The 22,852-nt window shown below is 37.4% G+C and overlaps 1 protein-coding gene across 1 annotated transcript; it reads left to right on the plus strand.

The window, feature by feature from the left end:
* The first annotated feature begins 2,777 nt into the window (after positions 1-2,777).
* LOC117242264 lies at positions 2,778-21,302 on the plus strand. The gene is made up of 12 exons (XM_033508800.1): positions 2,778-3,142; positions 6,829-7,110; positions 12,037-12,644; positions 13,462-13,588; positions 13,674-13,859; positions 14,832-15,010; positions 15,414-15,499; positions 15,577-15,796; positions 16,260-16,562; positions 16,939-17,121; positions 17,272-20,155; positions 20,730-21,302. The coding sequence occupies exons 1-12, from the start codon at positions 2,778-2,780 to the stop codon at positions 20,863-20,865; spliced, it is 5,559 nt and encodes a 1,852-aa protein (XP_033364691.1). The 3' UTR covers positions 20,866-21,302.
* The last annotated feature ends 1,550 nt before the right edge of the window (positions 21,303-22,852 follow it).

Consider the following 22,852-nt stretch of genomic DNA (forward strand, 5'->3'; position numbering starts at 1 on the left):
AATTGAACCTACGCATTATACACGACGATAGCTCTGACTTTCTACGTTACTCGATCGAAGCTAACAGAAGCTAAAATGCGACAATTAGTAGAATCGCGAGAAGAGAGATTGGATCGACGCACCATATGCGTCAGTAGCAACGAATACGTTAAAGTCAAAAGATTAAGAAGGCGAGAGAGAAAATTTTGGAAATAAACGGTGTCGTGGATGTTGGGATACGACGAGGTATAATACGACGGACGATGTTAATAAGAAACAGTAGGTCAACTTGTGTAGAACGAGGCTAGAAGCTCCTGGCAAATCCGGTGTCAATGAGATCGATTCACCCGGCATCGTCGCTCCAGTTATTGACAGGGAACTGGACCGTCTAGTTCTTTCTCGACGACGCTTCTTGCATCCACTGCAACAACGTGGACTACGAACAGAGGATGTGTAACAATTCGTTCTGGAAAGGATATCCAGTTGCCTGGATCTCGAAGCCGGGTTATACTTCGCCGAACACTTCAGATTTTTTGTTACCAGCTAAGGAGTGGTGCTTGGAACACTTACATTTTTAACGTGTTTTTTCTACTTCCGTAACTAACCGATGATTTAACTTCTTACGGCTAAAAGAATCTCCGACAGTTTGTACCAATATGTTGGATCGAAGTATATATTTCGATTCGAAGAACGTAATTTATTGTACATAAATCATAGCACATAGATTACGTAGTTATATACGTATTTTATCGAAGGCCATTTCAGCCTCTCGGAAGACAAATTCATTAACTTTACTCCGTCAATTTTTTCCTTTCATCGCACAGCTATATGATTAATATTCGATTCTCAAGGAAGAAGGAAATTTATTTCATTTTATCTATAGTAATCACCTCGTCTTTTGGCTTAGGATGGCTCCCGGCCTCGTGTCATAAATGCGTAATATTTCGTCTAATATTCTAAGAAAGAAATATATACAAACCAAACAATCGTTTTTACAAAATACGTATGTTTAACGTAGCTGTATATATATCGTCAAATAGCAACGCTATGCATCAAAGGGTTAATAGGATCTCTCCAACTTGAGGGTTGAATTTAGAAATCATTCAACGCTTCTAAGCAATTTTATTTTCCTGTACACCTACTCTATGCTCCTCATTCTCGTATTCTATGCTTCGAGTTCAATTATTCAATTCTCCAATATATTTGTATTTGATTGTGATTCAATAATCACAGCGGAACGTTTGTTCTTATGCTGTTGGAAATACAAAAACCAGCATCGCTAAAGGACAACTTGAGCGAGGCCAGCACAAAGAACCACTTCGAGTTCTTAAGGGGAAACAGATCTACTAAGAGTAGTATAACAGACTCTATAGTCGATACAACTACGAATATAATTAAAGACAATTTTCCAAGAATGAGAAGGATGTGGATGAAAGGAAAAATATAGAGATTGGGTAGTGGGATGGGCCCTAAGATTGGCAAAGGGCCTGATTTTACACGGATCTTTCAGGCTCCCGCGCACGTGTGCCAACTATATTGCGAAAGACTTATACGGGGCACAAGGTCCAGCCATTCGCCGGTCGAATTTTTACCGATCGAAGGTTAGGTTTCGCAGTTGGGTCTGCGTACCGATCTGTGGCCCCTGTAAGCCCTCTCTCTCCTTCACCAATGTCCCCGTATCACGTCAGTACAGTCAGTTCTGCTATCACGCTACTTCTCCTTGAACAATCCTGCCTTCGTCTGTCCTGCTTTCTTCCTTTTTTTTTTTCTTTTTTTAATTTCGTCGTCTCTTGAGTTCTCCTGTCTCTCGTAAGTCGTAGGATTCGCTTTTTTAATTATGGAAATTGACGACGTCCAGTACAATGCATAGACCTACATAACGTGGAATAACTGAGAAAAACTATAAAAATGAAACCTCTCTACGGACATAATTCTTAATCTCATATTCAAGATCCCGTATAAAGATTGCCTGTCCGTATATTCCCATCATAACTTTAATAGCATAATCTCCGTGGATAATGCTAATAATATGGTTCGCAGGCTTTTAACAACCGCGATCACCTCAATCTCTACAAAACCCAAGAAAATAAGACGTTGATTAACAGAGGCAGAGGAGAACCATCCGAACAAAGACGCGCTGTCTCAGCTCCACGAACAAAGAGGAATTTCGTGAACCTACACTGGCTCACGAAGATATCTGTATGCGTTATACAATATGTTACACATATATTTTACGTGTTACATAACATTTTGAAATTCCGTTATCGCCGTATGTGTTACACGAGTAGTTCTGCAACTTCATTAACGCTATAATGAGACGCAACAGTCGTGATTATATCGGTCAAATTTGAAACCAATCTGAAATTGTATATGGAAGCTGCAAGACGTTTATTGCGAAGATATATTTACGATAGTAAAAAATTAATACGCGGCATGAATAGTCATCATCAGCTAAACTGATTATTTACCTTAAAGATATATGTAGTAAAACTTAATATACGCCAAGCATGTATAGCCATATGAAACATAATATGTGTCAAGCGTGATTCCATCTCTGTAATTACCTCAGTAGTCTTGTAATTTCCACACGTAAGACCTCAGTAAGTTTCGTGTCAAACTTTACCAACGCGGTACGTACAACTCGAGTCTCGTCAGAGAGCCAGTGAAATTTGAAAACGTTCCGTACAACTCACAAAATGCGTTCGTAGAAGGTGTAATGCACACTTTCGTGAACCCACGTACGAGAAGACAAAAAGATAGAGCAAGAAGAATACAGAATAACGACAGCGTTCTGTAGAATGGAGCAAGAATCCTGCATTGTTCGAAGAGGCTGGAAGACGACGGAGAAGCTCTTATCAGAGCAATTCGTGCGGCGTGTGGTGTTATCAGGAACGACTGTACCTGAGGATCGTGAGTCAGAACAAGGCAAAAGCGGCTCAGAGTGGAGGCCACTTCTCCGGGTTGTCCCCTCCTGGCGGGGACACGTCGCGTTCTCGGAGGACAACGACGACGACGAAGGAGAGATCGCCAGTCAAGACCCCGGCGAAGAAGAAAAGAGAGACGAGTGCGGCCGTGGCGAGGCTTACCACGAGGCCGTCGCGAGCGATCAGTTCGGTGGACGTGCAGAACCGGCACGGACGTCGTCGCCGATTGTGAACCGGCAGTGAGCTACCATAGAGTACCACGGATAGAGAGCATTAGCCGGAGGATGCCTCTTCCCTTCACTGGATAACGTCACCCGATTCCTCGTGTACGTTTTCAATTCGACCTACACTGCCGGCCATAAATATTAGGACAGCCGCTTTATCGAAAAGTTCCAATAAATTTTACTCGGAACTCTTAACACTCTTCGGGTAAAATTACGCGAACAAAATGCCAGATTTATAATCACAGCGCGGCTTTTTACGCAAACTCCAATCTTTCAGAGTATAATTAAAAAAGTACAGACTCGGTAGAAAATTGTGTTACACATCAAATATCGCGTAGGAAGTTGTATACTTTTGATGTTTTACTCGACGTGCCCCATGTAGTTTTGTTTGTCTAGTTTCGAGTTTCCTGCGAATACGTGAAAATTTTGAGTAACCCGGTATATTCGGAGTAACTGGAAAACAAATACTATCAGATGTCCTAATACTTTTGGTCGGCACTGTGTGTATTTTCATAGCTTTTTATTACCGAGTCCTTGGCTATTGTGAGTTCTTTTTTGTTTGTTCATTGAGTTTCGTTCCGGTTGTTTTTTCTTCTTTTTTCTTTCTGGTTTGTTTTATTTGTTGGTGAACGTGTGGTCGAGGTGGAGGCTCAGATTGCGTTGAGGATGGTTTTTTTTTGCTAGACTTTAGAAGGTATCAAATTTGAACGGCGACCGGGGGGAATAGCGCCAGTCGGGATTGTAAGGCAGTGGGTTAAAAGACCGGATGTAACTGTTCGCGACTTCGTGCTGCAGAGATCGCTTTTAGTTTTATTTCTCTGTCTTTCGATGTTTAGTTCAGTCAGCAATGTTCTTACAGGGTTTGTGGATTTTTTAGAAGCATTAAGTGATACAGTGAATTAATTTTATTTTTCTACAAGCTGTTAAATGAACGCAGCATTTTTTTTATCGTATCGCTTTAAAATTCTTCTCTCAAAATGTTAAGGGTAGTCGACTGCCGCGAAAACAATTTTTGAAGATGTTTTTAGTCTTCCATTTAACACCTTCGCTACTCTAATGGAACGAAACATTTGCTATAAATCATATTCTGTTTCTTGTACTTTTTTTACAAAATATTCAGTGATATAACACGGTATATCTTTATTATATTTTTATATTATTATACATATTTAATAATCTCGGTAATCTCTAATAAATAGATACGGTTCCGAGATTCTTTTACTATTTTCTACCAATCGTTCATTTATTTCGTAGCTGAAAATTAAACGAGAATAGATAAAGAAATAGCTACAACCATTTCAGACAATTCAACCGGGATTATATGGTTGTTTATACACGTAAAATACATTCTTGTTGAAACACTATGCGTTCTCTGAGTCTTCTTTGCAATTTGCCACATATTACGAACATATTACTTATACAGGGTGTAACAGAACATGTACGACCCTTTGCGGCAGCTTATTGTGCACGCAAAAACAATGAAAAAGGAAACGTATGTTGTACGTGTTTTTGTTTACGATATACGACGAATTTTCTGTTTTAATTTCCTTTGTCCAATTTCCTTTACAGAACATTCGGTTGCACTCTGAAGAGTTGCCAATGTCGTTTACCAAATTTATTAAGAAGCTTGTTCTATTCTGAACGCTAGTATTTCAACATTTTCGATACATGTTGCATATCCTTACACGATAAATTCATCGTATTTCATAAACCAAAACAGATAAAGAATACTGTTTTACATTGTTTTTTGGTGTACAGTCAGCTGCCGAAGTGGGTCCCATATATTCTGTCACACCTTGTATAACGAACACACATTACGAAAACGAAATGTTCCCATTTGTACGCTGGCGAACGTGTTAAAGGAGTCTCGTACGTCTTATTATTAATTGCGAACGACTATGAAAATTAGATTCTCTTGTTTAGTGTCCTCCGCTAATTTTTCCTGGAAAACGGCCCCTCGTTCGGGAAGACAAATTCACCGAGCGTGGAAAAATTCCTGAACGTTACTTTCGCGTTTTTTTACTTCATTATTTTTTTCCTTATTCCACGAAACGGAGCAGTTTAGAAAATCGAGGAATATCGTCGCATTAAGAACGAATTCTTCTTGCTTCGCATCGTAAAATTCGCTTTAACGATCGCGCCAGGGAAGTTACCGGGGTCTCGCCTTTTTCCGGTAAGGTCATCGGTAGGAAAGCTCGCCTTATACTGCCATTAGTATAATTAACCCAGATTTTCCCGGATTTATGGTGAACGGCGTGCGGGTCAGAGCCGTGCTCACTGTATTGTAGTGCCTCGTCCACTTCGTTGTTTCTTCACTTCTTCGGTCGAAGAAGGAGCAGCATTTCTGTCGGTTGGCATAGCGAAAAATATAGCAAATTAGCCGGTGAAAAACGATGATGTAAAAAAAGAAGAGCTGGGTTTTGTACTTACAGCCTGAGATCGATAGTCGATTTTCTTCATTTTCATGTATCGCGAATTAGAAGCTAAATATAAGAAACTAAGGAATGAAAGAGGTGGAAATGAAAGAAAATTTTAAACCTAGGATCTAAGGTTGATAAACGATTTTCCTAAATTTATAATAACTATTGAATTAATATTAACGCAACTGTGAGTGGAAAAATAGATTCTGTTGTCTCTGTTCATTCTTTGAATCGGAGAAGAAATACGATTTTTCGTGGTTGGAGTCGAAATAGAAGATCAAAAAGTAATTGTGAGAAATTTAAATTCTGAGTTTACGATGATTTAGAAGACTCGTCAGTTTCAGGGCAGTAAATAGAAATCATTACGATTGAAATGTGCGAATTAGAGAATTAAGGAACGAAAAAGAAGCGCAATATTAAATTTAGAGACTGCCATGACGGATTTATTTTTGCCATTTCTCAAAACTACTAAACGTAAAATTAGACGCTAATAATATTCCTTCAACTACTGATAAAACCAGTCGAGCAATTAGAGAAAGATCGCGGGGTATCGGTTAGTAATAACGAGACATTGTACAATATTAATTCGCGTTCTTCTCGGGTAATTACCATGGAACGCGTCGACGTATTGATTGATTGCATTCGGTGGACGAAGGAGCAAACAGGGAAGTCGAGTGTGAATATTTAAGTATCATCCGAGTTGATAATTTCAATCAGCCTTCGACTGTGTTTAAAATAGGAAACGTTAATTATTATTTATGACCGTGGCGAATGAGTAATAACTTTGCATTCTCATCGAAGGTAGTAAATGATGGAAAGAAAAGTTATAAGGTCAAGATTAGAGTATTCGAAAATTAAGAGATATAATATAAGAATAAATGTTGTACAATTTTGTATTTAAACCTGATTATAATTATCTAGAAACTGGAAATTAATAGAAAATAAAATTAATTAGAAATGAAAATATCGAAACATTGAGAAAGTTAAGAATTAAAGTTATAAAATTGCATTTCAAGTTTTTCCTAAAATCAAGTATACGAAATTACAACATGAAAAAATCGAATGGTTAAGAATTGAAGCTATCAAATTTCCATTTCAAATTTCCCTAAAATTAATCATATCGATGTAAGATCAGAACATCGGAAGAATTTGCTGAGATGGAAAATTGAAAGGTTAGAGAATGAAAACTATAAACGTTGTTTGTTTCAAATTTTATTAAAATTAATTATATAAAATTTGTAATAAAACGATGAGTTTCGTTGGCTATTGCAACGATTGTAGGGTGTACTTTCGTTCAGGAGAGACATTCGCATTTAACACGAACGGGTATTCAGGAAGCCAGAATGTCGGAGGGCTGTACGAGTTGCAGGGGTGCGAATTATGCAGGCACCACGCTGCAGTTAAGCTCGGCTTCCGGTGGCGGGTCCGGAAGCGGCTCCTCCGGATCAGGAAGCTCCTGCACAACTACAAGAAGAGTACAGGTACGCGCCAAGGTGCTGTACGGCTCTGGCAAGGCGATCGCCAGCTTGCAAGCTCAAGAGAAAGCCGCCAGGCACTGATAAGGTTCGTATCACTTAATTTTCAAAGCAACAATAATATAAATCAATCATTAGACGAATTTTTTACATGTAATCCATCCACTTTCCAAACAATTCTAACTCGTTCTGTCAACATTTCCATTATTATTTTATGATATTTAGTGCATTAAAATCATGAAAACGTCACATTCAACATGATTAGTTGCTATGTTCTGGAAATGGAATATTGACACATGTATATGCATATGACAGCTGTACAAGAAAGAAATATTTTCTTAATGGAAATTTGATTTTCATGAACAAAAATTAAATATATTATTTCTACCGTTTATTCGATGGGATAAAAAATATATTTTTTCTAATGAAGAATGCAGTAACGTGAAGATAGAGATTCCGGTGATGAATCTATTTTCTAAACATTTTCTAAACTCACGAAGAAAAATTCAATATAAGAAATCAACTGTTTATATATCGAGATAAAGTATTATGTTTTCGATTAGGATGGAGGAAACGTAAAGGTAAAGATTCAGAAGATCAAGAGAATGATATTGTTTATCAAGACGATAGAAAATATCTTGAACGACGATAAGCAAAGATTTCAAATCATCCGCTGATCCTATCATCTTAGAAAGAACAGAGCAGAAACCTCGAGCGATGTTAAAAAGAATATCTGAGAAACAACAACAAAGTAACACAGACTCTCCGCCCTTAATCTTACTTATCTTAACAAAACCCATCTTCCATTACCATCGATCAACCACCAACACCCGCTAATACCGCTCAACATCATTCATCAACTATTATCGATCTCGCCTTGGTTCCGACAAATCTTCATTAAAATTCCCTGTCAGCCAATCGAACGTACGAAAGAACCAATCATATCGCGAGGAAAGATTAAAGACCATGCATATAGTACAAGCCACGAATTACCATAGTATCGATCTCCTCTGCAAACGGCTGTCCTAACTGGAATCGGGCACGACGTCTCCTCGAGGCGTTAATCCGAGTCGGATTCGATGCTTCTCTCTTTTCGTTTCATTTCTACTCGGACAGCTATCGTTATGGTGTAAATACACGGAGGAGAGAGAGAGAGAGAGAGAGAGAGAGAAAGAGGATTCACGATCTGCCGGCAGTATATCGCGAAACATTCGATCGAAATCAAAGAGGTGAGGCCCGGAGGGCAGCCTGAGTAACAGTAAAAATCCAAGAAAAAGGTGCACGACCGGCCGATCTGGTAAAAAGAGTAAAAAGCCGGTCAATCGGCCTCCACGAGGCTTAGTACTTGGTGAACCGTCCTCGAGAAGGCCACGTATCACGAAGGACACCTCCTGCGCGCCAGTTCGATCCACGGGGAAGGGTTGAAGCGTGATCTAGGTCGAAGTGCACCCTCACAGGGATCCTTCTTCTTGACATGAATCCTACAGCTTTGTGAGTTTCTGGATTTTTATCTGGATATCTGAATCTTCCAGTCTCGTTAATCGATCGATCGTTCAGCAAATTCGCTAGTTCTAAGTCTTCTCAATATGAATTCTCTCACTCTGTCAATTTCTGCATCTCAGTCTGTCTCAATAATTTTAGATCATTCTATGACTAGTTTTAAATCTTCTTTATATGTATCCTTCCACTTTGGGAGTTTCTAAATTTTTGTTCGGATATTTAAAATTTTCTATCTGATTAATTGACATTGTTTAATGAATTCCTGATATTCGTCCTTCCACTTTCTGAGTTTCTGTACCTTTGTACCTCATTAATTCATCGTTGCGTAGTTAATTCCGTTTACGAACCACTGTTTTTTGGTTTGTAAAGAAGTATTGCTGTAGTGTATTTTCAGAGTATTTTTATAGAGGAAACGTAATACTTTAAAATTAGGAATAATTTAAAACAAATATGTACGTTCGTTATTCAACTAATTGATGGTCTATTACAGCAACGTAATAAAGTAGTAAAAGGATTAAGTGGATTTTTAGAATCGTCACTTTCCCAATTAGGATCTTATGATATTTCTATATTTTCATTCCCTTGCAACTAATTTGATATCCTAATTTTCATCATGGAAATATTTCGTTCACAATCTTTTGCTAAAATTCTGGTTCGTTTAGGTGTATTTCCCATTTAAACGTCTATGTTCCTTATCCTTGTTAATTCAACAAATTTTCTGTACATCCTTTCCTACATCCAGTAAACAAGGAAAACATGTTATGATTTTATGTTCTTCAGCATCTTACAATCTGTGGTCCCGTTACATCTCTCCGCATTCCAAATAAAGATTTGTGTTACTTGGTCATAGTACCTGGAATTTCGCCTCGTCGTTATTCACCATTGAATTAATTCCCATCAATACTACGTACTACTTACTCAGTAGTTCTTATACTTTAGCGTCGATTACATCTTGTCGTATATTTCCGTCATTTCCAGTTCTAAGTTTTACGCCCCAGTTGCTCAATACTCTCCTCATCGTCTAATGTTGATTATCCTCCACTTTCTAATTTCCTTTTTATTCATAAACACAGACATATTTTATTTTCATCTCAACCGTTCGGGAATACTTTTTACATTTTCCTTCTATAAACGTAAATACTTCATTTTCGTCGCATTTACTATAATTTTTTATTGTAATTCGATTAAATAGATATTTCAGTTTCGTTTAAACTATGATTACATACTATCGGCTTTACGCATTGCAGTCATCGTATTAGCATTACAATCAACAAGTAGAAGACTATTATGATTTCTGTAATATCAAATATCAATCTTCTCATCGAACTCTAATAGAGTAGCTCCAACTCCGATAAACTCTTCGTATTGCAAAATCAAATCGTCACTTTCGATTCCATCGATGCCATCGACTGTCAAGCGAAGTTACAAACTCGCCAAGGTATTCTACACACAGACAAATCTCTGCTCGTCCACGAAGAAAGTTCGTTTCTCGCTTGTTTACCATTCTGTATTCACTCGTATTCTCGCCGAGTAATTGACTAGAAAAATTCTGCTAACGGTTATTTGCATATTACGAATGCGTACGTACGCATCGGTGATCGATGATCCAGTTCGATTTCACCGTGACGAGAATGACGAGGCCGTTTAGAACAGAACGGGCAACCGGTATCGTCGATCGGGAGTCGATCGGTCTACCGCGATCAGTGCAATTAAATGCGGCTAACGCGATGGAATGCAAATGCGGTGGCTGCACGTGCTGCAACGAACGGCATTCAAACGCGTGCCAGAAACACAACCATTCACGTTCTGCTCTTTTGTGCGATTTATCCCGTGAGAAAGTTAATGTCACGGCCGAGAAAATGCGAAACTGAACATCACGTCGTCGTGGAACGTTTTGTGGCAATTGCAATGGAAGATCGTAGATAAAAGAGCGAAACATATTCATACGGAAGCTTCTTCATTTTCGCGTAAAAGTTTCCAATCTCGCCTAGTGAAATTCCTGAAATTTTATTCAGGGATTCACGTCGTGGCGCATGAATTCCATTCGAAGATTACCGAAAGGATGAAAAAGATTTTCAACGGTTCGCGAAAGTACACTTTTACAAACTTTCCGTGTCCAAATTGTATGAAACATTTTGAAATCTCGCGAGACACGTATATTGTGGTTATATTGCTAAAATTTGCTAAATTTACACGAGATGATTATTGGAAGCATACACGGATCACAGACAATTGTTTACTGTGCTAATAAGTCAGAATATGTAGCCAGACCATCTTTGGCACTAATTGCATGATCAATCCTCGGTAGGCTAATCGTGAGATTGATACGACAGATACGTGTAAAATCTAATTCTAAATATTTTGAAGTTCATTTGGTAATTAAATCAGTAAATGAGGATTTCCTGTGGACAACATTGTAAGCGGAAAAATGTTCAAACGTTGTTTTCTTTATCGTGTAATGTCCTACTGCTAATGTTAATGCTAATGCTGTCCTAATACTAATGGGAACACTGTAGTACAGAATTTAAAAGCTGTCTCCGTTTGTAAATAATTGCTAATAGTGTTAAAATGTGATAATCGCCGATATGTCCAACATCGCTTATCCACGTAAGACAATGTACGTGTCATTAAGCGATAGATATGCTCGAACACATGCACGTTAAATATCACCGATTTTATAATAATTTTTACTCGGGAACGTTCTAAAATATACTTTTGTGATAAAAGTAAAAAGAACATGTTGAAAAAATGTGTTTTTTATACGAGGTATAAATAGGTAAAAATAAATAGGTAATAAATAAATAAATAAATACGAGGTATAAATAAATAGGTAAATGGCACATTTAGTTTTCTCGGAATTTTCACTATGTTTAGCAAAAAAAAGGATAGTTTTGGATAGACTGAAGTAGGATTAGATGGGAAAATAGATTGAAATAGAAGATAAAAAATTTCGTGACGAATTTGCATTATCGTACGCTTCAGATCAAATAATATAAATATATAAATATATAAATAATCAGATAATAATATAATATAATCAGATAAATAATAATAATTAAGGCAAATGAATTTTGAAAATAATTTTAAGTCGCAGAAACTTCTTCTCTATCTTTAAAAATTGGATATTTCGTACTCGCAATGTTGTCTGCGACACGTCTTTAATTATACAGTTTATATGTATATACTGTAAATATAACTATATATTATATTTTGTATCTTAGTACAATTAAAGACTTTTCATGTACTTCTCGCAAAAATTCGTTGCAGCATAGATTTGAAGTTACTGTATAAGGCTAAGATTATTCGTGTTGCATACTAACTTTCCACTAAGTATACGTTTGCGATAGATCTCTTGTAACCTGTATACACGTGTCCTCATTGCTTCGCAATTTTACTATCGAAGAACCAGGACATTTTGTTGCCAACGAGATTTCAAAAAGTTGTAATATCACGAAGCAAATGGTTCTTCGAATATCATTCAGGGGTCGAATTTCAATTGAATTTTACCTTCCAGCGTCCTCCTCGTCCTTCTTTCCTCCGGTTTGTCGAAGTCAGCGACGAACCATGAGACTCTGCGATCATCTTCCGCGAAAGTATCTTCGACTCTTCGACCAACAAACGAATCCACGTTCGACGACCGATCCAATCGAGACGATGATAATTCCGAGGCGATAGAAACTTTATTTATTCCCGAGAATCTGAGTCAATACGAACAGATTCTGCTCTACGTGCGAGAATTATTTCAAGGAGTGGAACAATCTGCCGATTTGTACGATCAAGAAGTTCCGGCGAGTCTTGAGAGAAACGTAACTGATAGTACGAGCGACGAGGATCGATTTTCGAAGCTGGAAGAGCGAGTCCGAGAGTGGAATTCGCCATCAGACAGAGAAGAGGACGAGGAAAAGTATCCGCAGAGAAATCCCGAGGGAGGAGTTTCATTGGGAACGACCGTGCAGGATAATAGAATGGATGACGTAATTTCGACAGAAAGAAATAACTATGACGCTGGCTACAAAGGGAAAACCGAGCCCGACGAGGAAGACTTGTTGGAGGCGGCTAATTTTGGGCTCGATGCCATGAAGGATCTGTATACTGTTAAGGAACCGAAGCTTTACTCGATGGGTGAGATTTTTCATAGTTCTTGAACAATCGCTTTTCCATTTGAAAAGGCATAATTCTTGCACGAGATTTTAAAAAGATTCGACAATAATTGGGAAGATTTTTCGAGAGTGCAAGAGAGATAGTTTATTCATGAAATTTATGGAAATTAGGAATGTTAGAGATAATTGGACGAATTGTTGGTATTAAATATTGTTAGAAAGAAAATTATTGATTTGAATATTAACTATTACTGAAAGTTTTAGTTATATTCATTTTTATTATATATATACAATATACAGTTAATATATATATACAATATTATTTACATAATATATATTGTTTTAGTTATATGCGTTTTATTATTATATATATATACAATATGCAGTTAATATATAATATTTTCAATATATAGTTGAACAAAATAATGGAAACAACTCTTATATGTCTTTATCATGTACATGTATGTATATCCCTTTATGTTATGTATAAGTATATGACGTATAAGAAGTGTCTCCATTATTTGTCCAACCTCTGTATAATAATTAAAACACAATTATTAATTTAAATAATAGAGGTCGTTGCAAAATGTTCCAAACTCTACTTTCACATTTACTCTTATGTTTCTCATACGATTCTCACAATTTCTTCATCTATGCCCATGAACCATCTATCTTGAAAAAATTTGCAGGAAAACTGAAACACGCTGTATAAATGTCAGTTCCAATAAAATCGCCATATAAACACAAATCAAACCCACAAACTATACAAACAACGATCGACAACATCTAATTGCCTAATTACAAGGTACAAAATTGATCTTTAAATACAACTTGAACAGGTCTTTACCTGGACTCGGACAATCCTGCGAGGCACGTGGCAGTTTTTAACGAACAAACAGAAGAAGCAAGGTTCCTCGCCAAGTACGGATACGCGGTTCTTCAGGGCACCACGTTGTTCAGAAGAAAGTAAGAACACCGTCTTTTACATCTTGCCTTCCGCAACTTTGCACTCTTATTTAATCTCGAAATTTCGACGACTCGTTTGCTCAAGATTCCCAAATACTCCGGCAGACTCGCTTCTGTCTCGTCGCAGTCAAAGCAATCCACTTCAACGTGGCTGCCCAAACAGAGGAGTTCCCAACTGTCCGGCGGCCAGTTTGAGATACAGAACGTCTGATGGAAGCTGCAATAACCTGCATCATCTATGGTGGGGCTCCGCCATGTCCACTATGCAAAGGTAATTCACTAAATGAAAATCACGGGAGTAATAGTAGTAAAAAGAAGTAGGAACGTTATAAATTATATCCTTTCGTGTTTCATAGACGAGCAATCTTAAAATACAATGATACAAAATTGATTGGCTATTATACGTTACTGTATCAATCTATTTTACATCGTTGTATTTTAGGATTGTTCTTCTATAAGACATGAAATATACAGGGTGGTTGGTAACTGGTGGTACAAGCGGAAATTCTACGCGAAAAAAGAAGTCGAAAATATAGAATAAAAATTTTTCGTTTGAGGTTTTGTTTTCGAGAAAATCGACTTTGAATTTTCGCTCGGTACGCGTGCGGCACGTTATAACGGATCTCACTGTAGATCGTTGTCTCGATGGAAAAATTAAAAAAAAAAAATTTTTATTCTATATTTTCGACTTCTTTTTGTATAACGTACCACATCCCTATTTCTCTTTTTATATTATTATTTGGAATATATATATAGTGTATATACTATTGGCAGTTTTATATCTATATCTAATACAAAATAATATAAAATTGTCAATTATATCACTCATCATACGTACAGATTATTGTATAATTGCACAGATATATCATTGTACAGATTATATATTATTATACAAAATTGTTTGGTAATTTATGTTATATTCATTAGTAATTTATATTAATTTCTCTCTTCTTACTTGATGTTTGTCACTTTCCTGGACGTTTCGAAGATGCCATTGGCTTGTCACGAAATTTCATAAGTTTATCGACTATTTCTAAAAGAGTTGCATCTTCATCGCAATTAGCGATATTCTCTTCTGGCTGTAAACTAGTACAAAAATTAGGGAATGAAGAAAATTGGGTCTGCGAATATCGTGTTTCCTGCCTGTGGTATATAAATGCAGTGACTTTAATTGAACGAATAATCTAAGCTTCAGGATTAATTTGACTAGGGAAAGATAATGAATTTGATGGATGTTCGTCAGGTTCCTGCCTTCGGTTTACGATGATGGCATTCAGAGTATCAGGAAATCGGTGACAGGAAGACCACTTCCTAGCGCAAGACTAGTGACCACGGTGATTCACGAGGACAAAGATGTCCCCTTGGAAGCTGTTACTCACATGCTCATGCAGTGGGGACAGTTTGTCGATCATGATTTAACAGGTGGGAATTTTCAGCAATTTTTGACAATGATAGTTCCGTACGATTAATTATAATTACGTTTCCACAAGACTTCCTTAAAAAGTTCTACAATTTTACCTAATAAAATTCGTGCAAATCAAAGAATGATAAGGACTTGAAACTTGAGAGGAAACCAAATACATAAATTTAACGTTCCATTTTTCCAATGTGACTTTATTTAAAACGTTTTAGGAAATTAATTTGAGAATCTATTTAAATCAAAAAACGATAATCAGCGAACATTCAGAAGGAAACTAGAACTCTGTCGATTGAAACGTAATTATAGATTTCTATAAATTTAATATCTGATTTTCCTAGTCAGAATTACTAAACAATATTGGAACCATCAAGATAGAAATTTTCTCATTTCATGTGCTCCCTTTAGCCACCGGGCAAGGCAGAGGATTTAATGGCTCTATACCACAATGTTGTCTGAAATTCGGATCCGGTTTCCAACCACCGGAATTCATGGTACATAATTGCACTTATAACTCGATCCTCCACCGCTCATTAATTGATTTTTCTAAGAGTAAAATATATCTCCACAGCATCCAGAATGTTTGCCAATATCAGTAAGCAAACACGATAATTTCTTCGGTCCTCTGGATGTTAAATGTTTAGAGTTCGTTCGAAGCGGCTCAGCACCGAAAGAAGATTGTGAATTTGGCCCTAGAGAGCAATTATCACAGGTGACAAGTTATCTAGATGCTTCTGTGGTATACAGCAACAGCGCCTTTCAAACAGACTCCTTACGATTATTTCGGAATGGTGAGACTTTATTATAAATTTAATTTATCTAAAAATTCACTCAAGAACGATACTTTATATATATATTTTTTTTTCCTTTTATATTTTATATTATAAAATTTGGAAGAAGCCTAAGGCACCCAAAGCGAATTAAAATTTTAAAAGAGGACCAGTGTTGTGTATTTTTAATTATATTTAATTAATTGATTTAATAATTCGTTTCCTTAAATTCACAGGTACAATGTTTCTCGCCCTTTTTTCCTTTTTTTTTTTTTAAATCAAGCAACGAAAGTGAATTAAAACTTTGAAGAAGATCAAAATAAGTTTAATGTTAGGCTTGTTCAATTAGTATTCGTAGAAAATAATTTCATCCCGTTCATTTTGAAAATTTTTATTTATATCAATTTTAAAAATACCCAATAAGAATAAGTTTCTTAACTTCGATTAATATGTAATATTTTTATATGTAATATTATGTTCACAGGTTTATTGCAATATGGGAGGATTCAGTCGCAGAGACCGGTGCTACCTAAACTCGATGCCGATCTCTGTAGACGCGGATCATTATCCACGAATTGCTTCAAAGCTGGCGATGGTCGTCTCGGCGAGCAACCTGCCCTCACGTCTCTTCACGTAGCGTTTTTAAGGCTTCACAATAGAATCGCGACGAAACTTGCCGCGTTGAATGCTCATTGGAGCGACGAGAAACTATTTCAAGAATCCCGGAGAATCGTCGCGTCCATTGTCCAGCACATCACCTACAGAGAATTCCTGCCTATTGTTCTTGGTAAATTGAACGTTCAAATGGAAATCGAATTACTCGAACGATCCTGGTTCTTCTGATATCTATAACACTACGACGATTGGCTAACTCCGCCAAGAATTAACATCGAAATATAGTTTTGTTATTTTCGAAGAAAATTTTCTAATGTTATTTATGCATCGTCAAATAATAAATCCATAAGAGAACTCTTCACAATGATAGTTGTGACGAGGATTCTCTTCGTGATTAAAATGTCCTATTTATCGTTTGATAGTTTCAATGTTAATCGGCTATTATCGAATATAAGGAACTTGATCGGTTAGTTATTATCGGATATCAGAATTGAGCATAGTTGAAAAAGGATGTAGAGATAGAAGTAACGGTGATCGAAACATTCCAGGTCAAGACGTGATGAAAATATTCGACCTCGAACTCTTAAAGAAAGGCTATTACGAAGGTTACGACCCAACAGTGAAACCAACTGTCGCGAATGCGTTTTCTACGGCTGCCTATCGCTTTGGTCACTCTCTGGTTCAACAGAGCTTCGTCCGATTTAACAGCGATCATCAGCCAATTTTCAACAGTCAGTATTCTATCTTGGAAAATCTTCTATCAAGAAATACAATGTACAAGGAATTTCCTAATTAAAATATAAAAATTGCTACATTAGAATGCTAGAAAATCACGATATAACATAAAGTACCAAAAGTTTCATAATTTCTTCAATTTACAGATGTTTCCATCCACAACGAGTTCATGAATCCAGCAAACCTGGAAACAGCCGGCTCAGTGGATCGTCTTCTTCTTGGTCTGATCAATCAAAACGCCCAAAGAAGAGACGAGCATATAAGCGAAGAGTTAACCAACCATCTGTTTCAAACTCCAAGATTTCCCTTTGGAATGGATCTAGCTTCGATCAACATCCAACGAGGCAGAGATCATGGAATTCCCCCATATGTACGATGGCGAGAGCCCTGTGCTCTATCGCCGATAAAAAACTTTGACGATTTAGAGAGAGTTATGCCACCATCCACGGCTAGAAAGTTCAAATTAGTCTACTCGTCTGTCGAAGATATTGATTTATTCACTGGAGGACTTGCAGAGAAATCAGTGAAGAGCGGTTTAGTTGGACCCACGTTTGCTTGTATAATTGGCCAGCAGTTTAATAATATACGTAGAGGAGACAGATTCTGGTATGAGAATTCAAAGCAGGAAGGCAGTTTCACACCTGGACAGCTCCAACAAATCAGGAGAGTCACTCTAGCTCAAGTTCTTTGCTCAACTATGGATAGTATAGAGACTATACAACCATTTGTGTTCTTGACACAGGATACTCTGAAGAATCAACGTAGGCCTTGCAACGATTCTATTATTGGACAATTGAATTTAGAATCATGGGCAGAGAGAGGTCCAAAATTTAGAAGAGAAGGTATCATTGATAAAATAAAGAAGTACGCTTCAGTCAGTGCAACCACTTCAAAATCTACAGATTTATACTCTCATAACTTAAACCCTGCAAAAACAAGCGTTCAACAGCAGAACAGGATTGTCGTGAAGAAGCCTTTTGGTCCTGCAGATAATCTAACCATAGTTGTACAAAATAATGCAATTAATTCGCCTGTCTTTGTGAATGATGCTATCTATGGGTCCAATATAAAAGTGAATCCCTCGTTGGTCCAGGAAGTACAACAGAGACCAGTTTCTGAAGGATCTATGCCTATTCCAACTTATCTTCCAGCAAAACCTGTGATAATAGCGCATCCTCTAGGAAATCCTGCTTACCCTTATGTTCCATATGCTTTCAATGATCCCAATAATCCTAACCCTTTGAGCCAAGGATATAGACCTAGCTACTCTAGCGATGTTGTGTTTGATAGTTTCCCTGGAACCAGTCCAAGACCAACTTTGTACACTTATTATACCAACTTCCAAAAATTGACTACTCAGAAACCTTCTCAAGATGTGGATGCTTATATTACAAATTATAAAACTCAGGACCATGGATCTAAACCAAGCTCGTGGACTAATTTACAATATCAGAGTCAACCATCGTCCAAACCAGTTTACAGTTCTACTCAGAGACCTCAAGATGTGGACGCATATATTACAAATTATAAACCTCAGGACCATGGATCTAAACCAAGCTCATGGCCTAATTCACAATATCAGAGTCAATCATCGTCCAAACCAGTTTACAGTTCTACTCAGAGACCTCAAGATGTGGACGCATATATTACAAATTATAAACCTCAGGACCATGGATCTAAACCAAGCTCATGGCCTAATTCACAATATCAGAGTCAATCATCGTCCAAACCAGTTTACAGTTCTACTCAGAGACCTCAAGATGTGGACGCATATATTACAAATTATAAACCTCAGGACCATGGATCTAAACCAAGCTCGTGGCCTAATTCACAGTATCAAAGTCAACCATCGTCCAAACCAGTTTACAGTTCTACTCAGAGACCTCAAGATGTGGACGCACATGTTGCTAATTATAAGCCACATGATCATGGACCTGAATTGAATTCGTGGCCTAATTCACAGTATCAGAGTCAACCATCGGCCAAGCCTGTTTATGATTCGCCGGAGCACAATAATCAAGGACATGGAATCAATATTTGGCAGAAATTGCAATATAAGCCTGTGGTTTTGGTCGGTCAAACAGATTCTGGTAATTTACAGAGCTATGCACAAACTTCGAACCACCCACAGAGTTATCTAAAAGATTCTGAAGATACGTACATCAAACCTGCAAATAGCCAACATGATTACGTAAAAGATTTCGAAAATAGGTATACCACGTGGTCTACCATCTCTTCTGATAAGAAGACTGAGGATACAGTAGTAAATGATCCGCACTATAGACCTTATCAAGAACCAAATAGGAAGCCAATACAGAGTAGTTATGGATCAAGTTATCAAATTGATTTCCCTGGCAGACCTACCGCAAGCTTAAACGACAAAGGAACCACCGTCCATCCTAACGCTTTCTATTTAAGTTCCTCTGCAAGACCAATTTCGAATAACGAATATAATAAAGAGTTCAGTAGCTGGCCTGCCAGTCAGAACGATTATGATATAGCGACTCACTCGACTCCTGTTTACAGACCAGCGCAGCATGTTAGCGATTATCAGACGAGTAAACCCGAGAACTCTTATCAGAATGTGCAACCTAAACCGTCGAAAATTCACAGCGTGACGATTATCACGGCGAGTCAAAGCGGAAACGAGGTCGACAGACTCGAGAATCGAGTTACCAGTGAAGTTCCAAGACCGTTGAATACCCAAATAGCCAACGACAGAGCGAAAAGGCCTGGGCAGTATTATTACGAGAAGAACGTGCTACATCGGTATCCGGATAAGATGGAGGATCAGCCAACGTATAACGCTGAACAGAGACATAAATCAACGAGCGACGAGGTGTCGATCGATGATACTCTTATCGTGGCTTCCGTGAGGAATCAGCTTATCGATGGAAATGGCAACAATACAGACGTAAAGACAATGAGTCAGACGAGAAATGAATCGTCCGATAGCACAACAAGCGATGATGTGGATTACGGTCTCGGCGATGCTTTCTCAGAAGAGACTGAAATTCCGCCAAGCTACAGGTATACATTTTATTGTCTTTGCGTATGTTGTCTTCCTATTACGATAACGGCTATTTACAGTCGACAAAATGCTCGCAAAATTCTCTCTATTGTCACCGCTTCGTAAGATTCTTATCTTAATCGGTGTAGATAGAAGATAACGAACATTTATTGTAGGTGCTTGCGCGTGTGATTTTACAAGGTTTTCTCATTTCCCTGTTCCCTTTTTGATAGAGCAATGTAACACAGTTTCAATTTTTCGTACTTTGGAAACGTTTCGTTCTTGGATCATCAAATGGGTTTCGAAATTGCAGTTCGAGTTTCTTACCAATTTTTCAGATACTCCGGCATATGAACAAGGTCTCTTCTCGATGCATCGAGGTGATCGATAGAATAGTGCGAAGTAATTGAATCTCTGTAATCTTATCTTTATCTTTATAATACTTCGTTCAAAATTACAGTCCGGAATTTCTTGGAATTTTGAAGATTTTATGAAATACGAACGAAACTTCTCTTCGACGTAATTCAACGATTTATCGAAGCGTTGGTTCATAAAATTAGAAGAACACGATTTACATTTTTCTCGTGATTTCAGAACGAGTCATTGGCTGAACCCACATGAGGACACCAGCCTACCGTCAGCTCTGGAAATGCCAAAAATCCCGTCAGACAAAACCAGCGCCGCCAAGGAACTACCAAAACCTATGAAGCTGAGAAATTACGCCGCGTAACAATAAGTCCTCTTCCTATCTTCATTTTTACATTCGCTGAACGGTCGTTCCACTTGGTTCGCCACTGCGTAATTCTCGCGAATTAGAGAACGTGTAATTAATTTAATTCTAGACGTAGATCGTTCGCAACGTTAGTATTTATTGTTCTTTTAGAATGATCTTCACTGCGTGAAATGATCGATGGCTTTTAATTTAGCTTGTAAGTGCCGGCATTCAATCCATTGAGGATCAACATTTCATTTATAATTTCGTATTTTAGTCAATTCCAACAAGAAAGTTGTAAAACTCTATTGAATCCGTATTGTGGATCCTCAAAAATATTCTATAAATTTGCAGAAAAACTTTCTTGCTACTATCTCCTCTTCCACTTAAAAACGTTGTATCTCATTCTAAATGTTACGATATTAATTCATCTCATCTCAATTTTATACAGTTTGATTTGACGATACAATTGGACTATTTTGCAGCACTATGATGAACTAGCTTCTTTTCTCTGAATTATAGAAGTTCATTTCGTGTCTATAATTTATGGCGGGCTTGTGTAATATTATTCTATAATATTTGTTATTCTAACATATTTTTTGTATCTTGATGAAACGACGATAGTTTTATCTTTTAATTTAGATTACTACACTGTTTATCCTTAATGGGTTAATGATCATTAGACGTTGATAGTCGCGCGAGACGCGCGTTATTTATGTAGAGGAATAATACACACGACGAGGGAGTATTGCACAATGATTGCATGCGCTTAGAACGTTTCTCAAGGGTCGGATGGAATGTGTAGCCTAGTTTTATGCCAATTTTAAACCGTCTCAATGCGCCGCCTGGAACTACTCCGGACTATTTTCAGATGCAGTTCCCGTGTCACTGCGTTTCATATGCCGCCTCTCTACACCAGTAATTTTAATTACACCTTTAGCAACCTCCCTATGTTTCATCCTAACGAACCGTTCTTTAGAGTAACGAAGCATTCTCTTCGAATAGTATCGGTCGACACCGCCGTCGTTTCTCAATTAACACCGGTATAGTATTATGAAATTATGGTACTTGATCAGCGTCGATTTAATAAGCGAATCGAATTAGCCTACATTCGTCTTCTTCTTTTCGATTGTAAAACACGCTTAAATTGTAGATGATGATTATTAAATTCGATCAAAACGTTATTTTCCTCCACGTTCAACTGTGACAGTCATTGGAAATTGAACATCGATCGATCAATGGTACGGCTAAACACAGTGGGTTTCAGATCTTTGGTTTTTCATATATTCGTTAAAATATACAAACAATTTCGTTAAAACGCTTTTTTTCTTTAATTCGAACCGATAGCCGCTAGAGCGATGGATTTCACTTTTCCTCTCTTTTTTTTTTTGGTTTTTATATTAGTCCAAAGTGGCGAGTGATTTTGACGAAAGTTCAGTTCGAATAGATCGCCGTTGGAACTACGAAACTCGTTAAAATAGTGGATTTTAAACCTTCTAGTTTCTATATGAATGGAAACACGAAAGTGCTTTTAACAATTGCCTACACGGTAGAATCTCGATTACGAGAACTAATAGTGACGCATACTGATGGAATAACAGCGTTCTTTAGGTAATTGAATGACTTTGTTCTCGTACGATTTTAGATATTGAAAACGTTTCTAACAAGGAATCATCCGCAATTTTGACGTTGTTCGAAGTAAAATTAAATCGTTCGATTAAATCACGATTTGATAATCAAAATCCATTTTACATTTATTATCATCGTGTCTTAATTTCAATCATTCATGTATTACAGGAGCAGATTCACCAGTCATCTATTGCATATTTAGGTACAAATCAGAAATTTAGTATTAAATTTAATTTAATCGAAGCTTTCTGCAGATCCGAAGGAATTTCATGGTTGTTCGTTAGAGATAGAAGTTTCAGGAAACTGGCGGCAAATAAAGCTCACCAGCTACGTTACTCCCGAAGAGTAGAGCCGGTGTTTCGCATCTCGAAGAAAA

The sequence above is a fragment of the Bombus vosnesenskii genome, unplaced genomic scaffold, assembly GCF_011952255.1.
Source record: "Bombus vosnesenskii isolate JDL3184/JDL3185 unplaced genomic scaffold, Bvos_JDL3184-5_v1.1 scf7180000013265, whole genome shotgun sequence".
NCBI classification, from domain to species: Eukaryota; Metazoa; Arthropoda; class Insecta; order Hymenoptera; family Apidae; genus Bombus; species Bombus vosnesenskii.

What these genes read in the sequence shown, in the direction of transcription:
- LOC117242264 (XM_033508800.1), top strand. Translation starts at nt 2,778, where the DNA reads ATGGAGCAAGAATCCTGCATTGTTCGAAGAGGCTGGAAGACGACGGAG. An exon ending in TCCAACCACCGGAATTCATG is followed by an intron (nt 15,500 to 15,576) that starts GTACATAATTGC and finishes ATATCTCCACAG; the next exon opens with CATCCAGAATGTTTGCCAAT. An exon ending in TCATCAGCCAATTTTCAACA is followed by an intron (nt 17,122 to 17,271) that starts GTCAGTATTCTA and finishes TTCAATTTACAG; the next exon opens with ATGTTTCCATCCACAACGAG.